Here is a 12,029-nt window from a genome sequence, read left to right as displayed (position 1 = left end):
GCTCTGGTAATGTCAAGATTAGATGGAGTCTGGCAGTGGCATACAAGAGAGACGCAAAGAGGGGAAAGAAGAGGCTGGGTTTAATCCCCCCTGCTCCGGCTCAAGTGATGGCTAGGTCATCAACGGCGTTTCGGCAGGTGACTTGACGTGGAGATTGATAAGATTAGATCACTGGCTGCAATCAGCTAGGTACCTAGCCGCTTGCTGACATAAGATACCAAGGAGCGTGTTCTTCAGAAACGCCGGAATAGACACTGTGAAGCGACTCCGTAGTAGTTGTAGTAGCTGGTAGAACTTTCTACAGTGCGATATCCTCCTCCTTCAACCTCTCATGTCTTCCACCATTGGTCGCCCACACTCCCTGTACCACTTTGCCAGCTGGGGGACGGGGGCCGGCTCAAACGTTTGGACCAGCTTGACGACAGGCATGCGAGGGTAAAGCTTTCTGACGTCGTCTTCCTTCATCAACCCGTCGTCCCCGGTGCAGCTCTTGGGTATGCTGTCGCTTGAAAACCCCTCGCTATTGTGGGATATCCATCCTCGCATGATGAGCTGCTTTGTCTTCTTCCACGACTCCATCTTAGCAGTCGACGGCCGAATCTGGGCCTGCAGCCTCGTAATGGCATCCTTCTCCCATTTGCCCATGAAGCTGCCGTCGGCCCCCGTCATCGCTGCGAGGAGCAGCTGGTCGAGTCGCGCCACCTCTTGCTCATCCTCGATGTCGACATGGACGAACGACTGGCCACCAAAGAGTCGTGCCACTGCATGAGGATGCCATGATTGCTTGTCCACTTGAAATGTATTCCCCGCCATCAGGTGGATGTTGCGGACGTTTGGGAGCTGGCTATCTTTACCGAACAGACCCGTCACTAATAGGCTATCGACGGTCTCTACGTCTAGGAGTATTGTTGTCGTCTCCTGAAGGAGCTTCTTTTGTAGAGGGATGAAGCTGCTGTCTTTCGTCATCTTGAAGGGCGAGAGATCTAATACGTCAGTGTCGCCGTTGAACCATGTCCAGGAGAGGGGGGCGAGGAACTCGTGGCAGTAGAGGCCGCCATGCTGGTACGCAACGTATCGGGCCTCCCGGCAGACTCCGGCAATTGTTGGCGGAGCAAGGCTCTTCCACTCCAGAAAGGACGGCTGGAGGAAGCGGAACGGGCGGAAATTCTGCACAGGCAAGGCTTGCCTCCATATGCGGCATCGGAGCTCGGGGGGCAGACGTGAGAAGAAGGGAAACTCTGCTGCACTTTCACGGCGTGATGCGAGGAGTTGGCGCTCGAGCTCCTTGATTCGCTGCTCCTGGAGAAACTGGACTCGTTGTGCCCTCTCCAGCACGTCCTGTATGTCTTTGGGGTTCCTCGCCGGCGACGGTTGCAAATCAAGATAGCGTGATGATGTCGATGGTGCCGCTTCGAGCAAGCAATACGAGGTACTCATGTTGACTGTTTTCAATGACAGAGACAGGGGACGGGGCACATCAACAAGATAACCACGCGTATAAGGGCTGATAGTGAGTGAACCTTGGAGGCAAATGCGGGAGCCATCATGGATCCGTGCAAGGTTTTATCAAGGTTTCGATATCAGTGAATACATGTATCTGTGGACATATTCTCATCCTACTACGGCTACGCGGACTTGTACAGGGAGAGTCAAATGAGGACTTTGGATCAAAGGTCCGTCTTTCAACATCTTTCTAACAAGGCCATTGTTCGCTGAAAGGAACTGTCCCAGTTTCCCCCTACGCCACCAGCTGACCTGTAAGCTTTCTTATGGACGAGCGGTGGCGACTGCTCACGATTCGTTTGATGCCTCCTTTCAAGCCCGTCAAGGGTGCTCTGATTGTGTGCTGACTTTGGCTTTCAGAGAAGCACACGCATTCTGTATATTCACGATGATTTAATCAGCACAAAGTTGTGGTGGTTTTACGCGAGCAGCGGTTGTACCATAGCCCTTGATCGATGACTCTTGTTTGTTTACTTGATGGTTGTGTGTTTTCTTTGTCTCTGAAAAGGGCACCTCCTTTACTGAACCACTTGAACCTTGTCCCCCTCCACTGCTCGAGTCACTTGAAACACAAGGCGGCAGACTGCATAAGGTATAACACGGCCCCGCCGTTCTCGACATCCAGCTTTCCAAGGTTGTTTACGCGCCGTTGGGCTCTCCTCCCTTGCGTCATGCTCTTCAGCATGCCACATGTTGTCATGGAAATGACAATGGAGAGCCTTTTGGCTCAGACAGCCACAGCCACGCTAATCCGCATGCAGAGTCATGAGGAAGTCAGCCATGTCAGGGGACCTGCTGACGACAAAGACTCTGGGAGTGTCAACCAACTTCGGGTTGGTTTGTTAGGAAAGGGAGAGCAGGCAGAGACAGAAGCTAGGTAGCTCAGGTAGCTCAGGTAGCTAGCTAGGAATCCATCCATATCGAGATGTTGGGCGTTATATACATGTATAGGGGATTTCAATGTCAAGTTCCCCGCTAGCTGGTCTGTAAGGCAACCAAACAGAGCCTACCAAAATTACTGTAATACATAGTACCTACAGCACACGAATGCACATCCATGCGATGGATGGAAATACTACATGTACCTACCAATCGACGATGAAGCCGATTCGACGTCCAAGCTGAGAAAGAGATTCCGATCCTCTGCACCCCCGCTGCTGAGGTCATCGGAGAGCAACAGCACCACCACCAGCCCACTTTCCCCTTCACGTCCCCCTGCAGCCCAGTTCCATAGCGGGGTGCCACAGGGCCGCAGGGCCACAAGGGCGGCTGCAGGGCACCAATAACGGCCCTCGCAGCGCCCGAGGAGCCCTGTATTCTAGGGGCTGATGGCGTCCAGCGCTCCCAGCGGCGCCTGGCTAGCGCCCTCCAGCTCCCTCCAGCTCCGTTAGCAGCCCTGGGGTCCCCACCCGCGCTGATGGCTTCCAGGTTGTTGCTGCTGCAACCATGTTGACTTCCAGATCACTGATCCCAGGCCCTGGCTGACCCAATCGCAAGCACCGCCCTTCTCCAACATCCCACTTTGCCCCAAAGGCCTTTTACCCCCCCCCATGCCGCTTTTGCATATTGACTGAGCAGTGATCGATGATACTACCTTGCCTTTGAGGCCTGTCGAATACTGTACTGTACATTCTATCGTCGACTTACTGCCTGTTCGTTGCAGTGATTGATCTCAGAGCACGAGCTGCGTCCGTTTGTCTGCCCGCGCAGAGTTGAGCCAACGGAGCAATTACGGTCGGTTGTCAGTCTACGCTCAACTTCCATTACCCTGTTCTGTTCTGCTCTCTGCTTTCTCATCCTCTCCGGCTCATTCACTTGTTGGCTATTACAACAAACGGCTAACCTGCTTCTTCCGCTTCGGCCTCCCAGAGAGCAATAGCAGGTTGTCTTTGCATCCATCGTGCCCCCAGCATCTTTCCTGCGGCAGCCCAGCAGTTCAGCTGCCATCGTCAGCCTCTGGTCCGGCTCGTCCAGCCTTCTCCACCTCTTGTCCTCGTCGAAAGCCCGTCCACCAGTTGGACTTTAGGACGAGGGGATCCGCAGACGCACCTAACACCCAGACCCGGTGCAGACAGAAACAGGGCATCGCGCATACAGACGCAGCAAGCAGATGCTACCGTCCTCCGCCGCAGACGCCCAGCAGCCAATCGATTCAGCGGCAGCTTCTATCGGTTTTCCCACCCTGGTCGGCAGTCCCTCTCCTCCACCGCCACGTCACGCCTTGCAGCGGGTTTAAAAAAAAAATGGCCAGCTTCATGTCGAATTTCTTCCCCGGCAGCAGCGTCGGTCCCGGCAGCAGCAAGGACAAGGCGCCGCTGGCTGGTGACGCCGCGCCTCGCCCTGTGACACCAACCATGAACAACATCAACAGCTTCGTCAACCCTCTCAACACGCCTCTCGGGAGCCCTAGCAAAAGGACGATCCCGCCTGGCGCTCACGACCTCCCCACAGTTTTCGACACCGCTATGAACTTGAATTCCCCGGGCATCGAAGCTCCCGTGAGGCTGTCACGCCCGCAAAGCGTAGTCGCTCCGCTTTCGCCCGGCAAGGCCAACAACTCCCAGCCTGCGCCTCAGCCTCACCACCAGCCTCGTGAGGAGCAGCAACAGCAGCAGCAGAAGCAGCAACAGCAGCCCGGTGCCGCCGCCGCCGTCGAAGAGGTCGCCGCACACAGCGTGCACAAGGGAAGAGCATCACCTGCCACGCCCAGGAGACGGCAAGGCCAGGAGAATGCGCAGCCTGTGTCTCGTCTCGCCGCTCACGACCAGGAGCGACAGCCCCACCACAGCCATGCCGCACTCTCTCGCCAGCAGCCCTACGAGACTAAGGATCGTCCCATCATCGCTAAGAGGTTTAACACGGCTCGCGGCTTGACGGCGGAGGAGCGCGAGATTCTGCAGAGACCCAATGTGCGCCGCATGGTCAATGTTACTCAGCTATGTAAGTCTTCTTCATCTGCTTGCCTTGTGTCCTTCACCTCATATGCGCCTTCAAACACGGGAGAAGAAATAGTGGGATAGAAGGGGGGAAGAAAAGGGGGGAGGGCGGAGGGACAAGGAGGAGGAGGAGGAGGGAGCTGTGCAGGACCAAGGTCATGGACAGGAGATCGCTGGAACAGCAGAACCAGATTGACCAACCGATTGAGCCAGACGACTGATTGACTAACTGCCATCTCTCTCCTCTGCCTAGATTTCCTGGATTATTACTTTGACCTACTTACGTATGTCGGCGCGAGGCAGAAGAGGTTGGCCGCCTTCAAGACCGAGGTCCCGGCCCCTCCCGCGACTGACGAAGAAACCTACCGACAGCTGTGGTCCAAGTACACCGGTCGAGAGCGAGCCAACCTTCGCAAGCGGCGCATCCGACTAAAGCAGGGCGACTTCCAGATTCTGACCCAGGTTGGCCAGGGCGGCTATGGCCAGGTCTTCCTCGCACAGAAGAAGGACACGCGGGAGGTGTGCGCCCTCAAGGTCATGAGCAAAAAGTTGCTCTTCAAGCTGGACGAGGTCCGGCACGTCTTGACGGAGCGTGACATTTTGACAACAGCCCAGAGCGACTGGCTCGTCCGACTCCTGTACTCATTCCAGGACGACAAGAATATCTATCTTGCCATGGAATACGTGCCGGGTGGCGATTTCCGCACCCTTCTTAACAACACGGGGGTGCTCTCCAACCGACATGCGCGGTTCTACATTGCCGAAATGTTCTGCGCTGTCGACGCCCTCCATCAGCTGGGTTACATCCACCGAGACCTGAAGCCCGAGAACTTCCTCGTCGACTCCACCGGCCATGTCAAGCTGACCGACTTTGGCCTGGCTGCCGGCGTCCTTGCTCCGTCCAAGATCGAGTCCATGCGACTTAAGCTGGAACAGGCCTCAGAGACGCCGGTGCCGTTTGGCAAGCCGATCGGACAACGGACCGTGGCCGAGCGCCGCGAGAGCTACCGGACGATGCGCGAAAACGACGTCAACTACGCAAAATCCATTGTCGGCTCGCCCGACTACATGGCGCCCGAGGTCCTCAGGGGCGAGGAGTACGACTACACTGTAGATTACTGGAGTCTGGGCTGCATGTTGTTTGAGGCGCTCACCGGCTTTCCCCCCTTTGCCGGCGCAACCCCCGACGAGACATGGCGCAATCTCAAGCACTGGAAAGATGTGCTCAAGAGGCCCGTCTGGGAAGATCCTACCTACTTCCTGAGCAACCGGACTTGGAGTTTTATCACGACGTGAGTGACCAATGTTTCACCCTCCCGTTGTCTGCGGTTGATTCACTGTGCAAGCTAACACAAGAGGTTGATTACGACGTCCAGGTGCATCAATTCGCGGGCCAAACGCTTCTCCGTCATCAAGGATATCTATGCCCACCAGTACTTTTCCGAGGTAGACTGGCCGACTCTTCGGCAGACGCGGGCGCCCTTTGTGCCGGAGCTGGACTCGGAAACGGACGCTGGCTACTTTGACGACTTTGGCAACGACGCCGACATGGCCAAGTACAAGGAAGTACACGACAAGCAGGCGGCGCTCGAGTCCATGGCCGAGCGTGAGGAAGAGATGAGCAAGAGCCTCTTCGTCGGCTTCACGTTCCGGCACCGCAAGCCCGCCACCGAAGACGGCGTCAGCCCGCGGAAGCGCATCCCCACTGATGACTCGTTTGGAACCATGTTTTAGAACCGTACATCGCTGTACAAGGAAGTCTATCATGGGGTTGCGTTCCGCTCGGCAAGGTTGCTTTGACACACCCTTTCTCGCGAATTATTTTCATTTGCGGTTTCTTCCTGGCCAGAGTCATATGTCGAGCCTTTATATTAGTTTAGCAGTTGTTGTCGCCTTGCGGCAACGCTTCTGTATGGTGGTTTGTCTTCCTCGTTCTCCCTCCCCCCCCCCCCTTCTCTAATCGTCCGCAGCTGTCTGCACTGCGTTTTGCCTTTCTTCTTCTGGTTCCGATAGCCGAAGCTGTCGACAACGAGCCCAACCCCAAAGTACTTCTTTAATGAGACATCGCCTTTTTCCTTTTGATCTCTCGAGTCCCTGTCTGATCCTTTTCCTTTTTCCTCTCTTTTCTCTCCCTGTTGTTTTCCCATTTTGTTCTGTGTATTACGGGGCCGGCGCTGCAGAGAGGGTACCTGGACCAAGAAAAGTAAACAATGGAGACGTAAGAGGGGCGCCTGCGGCGAGAGTCTCTCTACTTGCGATGACTTCAAGGGCTAGATGGGCGGACTGCCACGTTGGCCGGCTGAGCATTTGGCATTTGCGAGAGAGGCAGTATGATGCATTCATGTAGGAGTAACGAGTACGAGTATATGGTACACAGGTAGACAATTGAACGTATGGCTTTGCATGCGTTGGTCGGCACGAGTATTTGAGAGAATGGAGCCACGGCCGCCAATATCAAGCAAGTCAGGGGTCTCACGGCCGCCAGCACAAGCTTCCAAGTATTGTAGATTCATTCCGCGAGCCTGCCTATCCCCAAGCGTCTCATAACCTACGTCTTTGGCCATCATGAGAAGAAACAAGTAAAGGTTATACCCGCATCTCTCCAACTGAAATATATTGCAACCACCTTGTGCCTCCCCAGTCATTATTCGGCCATTCCAATGATGAAGAAGAAGAGCAGAGGCGCCAGATAAAGATCAGTATAGAAAACGTTGGGAAACGAGGAAGTTGCAACGATCCCTTGCGCCGCAGCCAATCTCTGTCAAGTAGATAGCCCTTTCCGCCGATGAGCCCAAGAAAGACTGAAGAGGGGCCTAAGAAAGGAAAGGGGAAGAAGAAGAGGGAGGGGGCAAGAAAAAGAAGAAAAGGAAAAGAGAAAGAAGAAGTGATGAAATAAGAGAAAGGAAAGTAAAAAAAGAGCAGAAATCGCAGGCACTTCCAAAAATGAAAAGCTAACCGAATCAAAGACGGGAGATCAAGGCCAAGGAACTGAGTCCAAGGGGGAAAGAAACGTAAAGTATCTGCCTCCCAGGGGATTTGTTTGAGTACCAAAATTGAAAACAAAGTCGGCAAGATCCACCCAAAACTGATCTATACAAATTCGTAAGACAATGAATGGGAGAAACAAATCCTATAGCATCGTATCGACCAACTCTCATCTTCGCTTCGCTTCTTGGTTGCAGACACCGTATCCATTTTCCCAACATACTCCAGATTATGTCGACATCAGGTCGTAAGCGCGGGACCGGTCGTCGTGGCTCCCTTGGACACCGCCCCTGGCATTCATAAATAGGTAGTTCCTTGACGGGCGCTCTCCATGTCTGTATAAAATAGTTGCTGGTTATCGCACCGAGGCTGTTCTTCGAAGACTGCCGCCCATATCCAAGCGCAGGCAGAGCAGAAAGAAATAAAAGAGTAAAGATAGAACACATTGTCAACCTCCGAAAGGTAGTCCGTACGTGCAAGCCAAAAAAACACACAAAAGACCCAGGTATCATTTCTTGAACCAACACGCCATGAAGATGCCCATTACTTAAAGCGCCCATATCCTTCGCGCCGCCATCAGCTCATCTCAGCAATGCCAGCCAGCCCATATTGTGAGGCCATGGTCGGCCCCTTCTCAAGCCTTGCCACCATTCCTCAAGGTTGACCCAAACACTGATCGCACGCCGTATCTTTTCGTCTAGCATCAACGATCCCGTGTCAAATTCGCCATCTCGCCGGCCGCTTCAAAGACTCATAGTCAACCACTCCCATTCCTGAGGGCCTGACGAGCCACCGGCGCTGTTCACAAGGTTGCCCTGGGAACCACCCATGGACACCATGCTTGATCCCATCATGGAGCGCTGACCCATGGTGAAGCTTCCATTCGAAAGCATAGTGCTAGAGATGGAAGGCATGCTGGGAGTTGCGCCAAGCTGTCGCCCAATAGAGTCTCCAGGGCCGTCGAGATCCATAGCCGACGATGAAGTGCCCTCGCTCTTGCTATGCCTACGCTGTCTTTTGGAGGACGCCGTGGTCGGTCGGGACATGGACGACGAGGCTCCGGGTCCAGGCGTTGTCTTGGGTGGTGCCGCCGCAATGGGCACGACGCCTTTGCCGCCCACAATGGTGGCTCCTCCATATTGGCTGCCAGGCGTGCTGCCTGCGGTGTGATGGCCACTGCTGGCGGGGCTATCGCCCTCCTTATTGCTGCTTGGGCGAGTTGTAGATGGCGGCGTCGCGGCTTGGTGGTTTGCGGTAGCAACAGCTGCCGTCGCCGCGGCAGCGGCAGCCATGGACAGCGATGAGTTCTTCCTCGAGGCGGCGTTGGAGCCATTGCCTGCGTTCTTCTTCCTCGATCCTCCAACCGGGAGGTTGGCACCGGAGCCCCTGTTTCTCTTCTTGATAACGTCCGTCTTCAGACTGAGGGGACGCACGACGCCGTGTAGCTTGAGGAAGAGGCCACAGGCATTGCAGAGGGGCTGGCCCTCGGGGTTCCGTCTCCACAGAGGAGTCGTCTGGGTGAAGCAGTTGGTGCAGGTAGTGGGAGCGCTGTTCTCTCCGGGGTTTCCGCTAGCCGCATGCAGGTTGGTCGAGGAGCCGTGCTTGGAGCTTGGGGGCGGTGAGGCTGGTCTGCTTGGCGCAACTGACGAGAAGCCGGAGGCGGTTCCCGAAGCATGGGGACCCGGTGAGCTGGGGAGAGACTGGGCGATTTGCTCGAATCCACTGTGCTTGGCGGCCATGTGCGAGGGTGTCGACGAGTTGCGAGGAAGTTTGTTCTGTCGCTTGTCGTTGCCCATGCCGAGCGTTTGCGAGTGAGATCGGCTCAGGTTATGGCCATCCCAGTCGTTACTGGTGTCGACGTAATCAGTCGTGATGGTCCCAATCTGTACGTGCTTGCGAGTGGGGCCGCCGGGAAAGCGAGCAGCCTGCGTGCTGAACTGTCCCGGCAAAGAGGCGTCCCAGCTGAACGTCCCTGCCTCGTCGACGGCAGATGTGAAGTCACCGTGGAGGCCAACGCCACCGCGATCCAAGAAGGCGGTGCCGTCGTCTTCGTCAGACTCTCCTCCGAAACCAAGCATGTTGCCTTGCTGCATCGGTAAGACGGGAGAGGCGACCTGCGACTCCGTCTGGAACACTTGGCTTGGGTCGATGTGCCCAAAAGAGTTTTGAGCAGCGCTGTACGATGCCACCGCCTCCGAGCTGGCGCCTGTGGAGGGGAAGGCAGCGCCATTGCCGCCGCCGCTGCCGTTGCCGCCATTGGAATCGCCGTACATGAACTGGTGGCTCAAGTGGTGGTTGAGGTTACCGGAGCTTTGTCGGAAGCCCTGTGCACGATGATGCGGATGGTGCTGCATTTCCTGGGAGCCGAAATAGACGCCGTCGCCCTCGTTCATCGGATGTGGGGTGGATGTGGCCGATGGATACCCCGAGCCAGTGGGAGAGTAGAAGTCGGGGTTGTTCAGCGAAGATTGCAGCGCGGCGTTGTTGTACACGGATGGAAACGGTCCATTGTGCATCATTGGAGACGTCGATGGAGAAAAGGAGAAGTTCGGATGGAAGGGGGCAGAGCCAAGGACGCCGTCGCTGTCCATGAAGTCCAGGTTGAAAGCAGAGCCCTGGTTGTTGGCCATTTGCTGCTGCAGGGACATCGCGTTTGTGTTGTCGAGGGAGTATCCATTGAGATCCGGGTCTGCTTCCAGATCGAGGCTGAGACCAGACGCACTCGGGTTGATGGCGCTCACATGGGGTGAGAAGTTGGCAGGCCGTTTCCTCGTCTTGGGAGACATTGTTAGCAACCTCACATAGTCCACGGGAAGAGCGAAATTAGAACTGGGCAGATGTCCTCGGACACAGGAACGACGGCTAGGGTATTTAAAGGGCAGAGGGACGGAGTGCATGTAAGTTAAGGAGGAAGGATAAGCAGGCAGAATGCGAAGGCGGAACGTGGCGTGCCATGCACGACAAGCCGTCAAGAAACGTATAAAATAGAGGAGAAGATGGCTGCGAGGGAGGAGGGGAGGGCATTGGGAGGCTTGATCCGCTGGGTAGGGGCTTCTGTTCCAATCAAAAATCAATGCACTCACCCGGCGGTCGTCTATACTCGTCTTTCTATCGTGTCGAGGGACGTAATGGAATTCATCAAACTGTCCCCGCTGGTGAGGTGGCGCTACAGGGACGGACTGGGCGACGAATTGATTGGCAGAGGAACCCTTGCGGCCCTTGATGGGGATTGCCGAAGCCAGCGGCCTGGATGATTTGCTGGTCTTGGTGGCAGCGGTCTGCGGACCAGAGAGAGAGGATGCGGGCGGCTGCGGTGAGTTGTCCTTGACGGAGGCTCCTCCCTCCTCGGCGAAGATGAAGTCGTCAATGTTCATGGCATCCACGCCCTCAGCATGGCTATCGGATGTCTTTCGCAGCTGCTGGGCGATGCCGCTGGGAGCGTTTTGTGGTTGACTTGGTTGCGAGAGGGATCTGTGATGCAGGGAAAGACGAGATCAGAAAAACATGTCAGCCAGCGGCGGGATGATGTGATGAAGGGCGAACCCGCTCCCCTCCCCCCCAAAGGGAAAGCCAAGCCGTATCTAGCCTTTTAGACGGGCATCGATGCAAAGAACGGCAGACCAATCAGATGGGGATGGCGAAGCATGAGACGGATGGCAAAGGAGATTTGCTATAATAATACCTGTTGTGCGTCTTCTGCTGCTGTTGCTGCTGCTGACGCTTGCGCAGGTTGAGGGCCATCATGCGCCACGTCAGGTTCTCCATTCGCTGCTGGTTCGGCAGCTGCTGCTTCGTCCTGTTGAAGAACTTCCAGATCTGGGCCGCCAGCGGATCGTCGCTCTGCATCTGCTCGAGGCTGCTGGACGAGCCGGAGGCGGCGTTTTCGAGCGATGGAAACAAGGCGGAGTCGAGGACGCTGTTCTTGCGCGACGAGGCGGCTTGCCCGCTCGTCACGGCGGCGGAGGCATTGCCGTTGGCGAGTGCGACATGGTCGTCTCGCGAATCCATGCGGGCGAAACTGCGGTCGGTACTTCGATGAGGATCGGGTCTTCGCGGGAAGCGGTAATCGTGTTCTGTGACGGTCGGGTGCATCGCAAGCGGTCCGACAGCTGCCATGGATTGCGGGAAGCCCTTCGGACGACGCTTGCTGGATGAAAGTGGGATGAATGACAGGGAAAGCTACGCCTTTGATGTGCACGCCGAATGCTGTCTGGTAAGTACGTAGGATGATACGAGTCCGAGTGGAGGGGTGACGAGAGGGGATCAAGGGAGAGAAAAAGAGTAAGAGCAGCACGGAGTACCCCTGCAATTCTCTCTGCTTGACGTCGTAGGCCTGTGACAGGCGAAAGTAAGAAGGCTAATGGGGGAGAAAAAAAAAAGAACAGAGAGAGAGAGAGAGGAAGAGAGGGAAAGCTGGCGCCGACCGGTGCTTGGATGAGTGAAATTGGGGGAACCGCCGCACTCTGGCCGGGCGGGTCCTCTGGCTTCAGTCAAGAGAGCAGGCAAGGCACAACTCTCGAGCTTGAGCGTTGGAGGTACGGACTCGTACGGTTACTCTAAACTGTGTGCTCGTAGCAGAGGGCTCCAGTAGGTAAAGGGTGGTAT

At 55.8% G+C, this 12,029-nt stretch overlaps 3 protein-coding genes across 3 annotated transcripts; 1 reads left to right on the top strand and 2 right to left on the bottom strand.

Moving 5' to 3' along the window:
• Window positions 1-321: 321 nt before the first annotated feature.
• TRIREDRAFT_106035 (uncharacterized protein) lies at window positions 322-1,437 on the bottom strand (the record flags this gene model as incomplete). The annotated part of the gene is made up of 1 exon (XM_006964100.1): window positions 322-1,437. The coding sequence occupies one exon, from the start codon at window positions 1,435-1,437 to the stop codon at window positions 322-324; it is 1,116 nt and encodes a 371-aa protein (XP_006964162.1).
• Window positions 1,438-3,758: 2,321 nt separating this feature from the next.
• On the top strand, window positions 3,759-6,173 carry TRIREDRAFT_59668 (protein kinase; the record flags this gene model as incomplete). The annotated part of the gene is made up of 4 exons (XM_006964250.1): window positions 3,759-4,028; window positions 4,164-4,443; window positions 4,693-5,731; window positions 5,816-6,173. 4 exons carry the CDS (start codon window positions 3,759-3,761, stop codon window positions 6,171-6,173), a joined length of 1,947 nt encoding a protein of 648 aa, XP_006964312.1.
• A 1,994-nt stretch (window positions 6,174-8,167) lies between these two features.
• TRIREDRAFT_76817 (nitrogen regulatory-like protein) lies at window positions 8,168-11,722 on the bottom strand (the record flags this gene model as incomplete). Its single annotated transcript, XM_006964099.1, has 3 exons — window positions 11,107-11,722; window positions 10,508-10,877; window positions 8,168-10,198 (listed from the first exon to the last, which is right to left on the bottom strand). The coding sequence occupies exons 1-3, from the start codon at window positions 11,538-11,540 to the stop codon at window positions 8,168-8,170; spliced, it is 2,835 nt and encodes a 944-aa protein (XP_006964161.1). The 5' UTR covers window positions 11,541-11,722.
• Window positions 11,723-12,029: the final 307 nt, after the last annotated feature.

Source organism: Trichoderma reesei (genome assembly GCF_000167675.1).
Source record: "Trichoderma reesei QM6a unplaced genomic scaffold TRIREscaffold_6, whole genome shotgun sequence".
Classification (NCBI taxonomy): Eukaryota; Fungi; Ascomycota; class Sordariomycetes; order Hypocreales; family Hypocreaceae; genus Trichoderma; species Trichoderma reesei.
The sequence above is the reverse complement of the archived record's forward strand: the minus strand, read 5'-3'. Positions and strand labels throughout refer to the sequence as shown.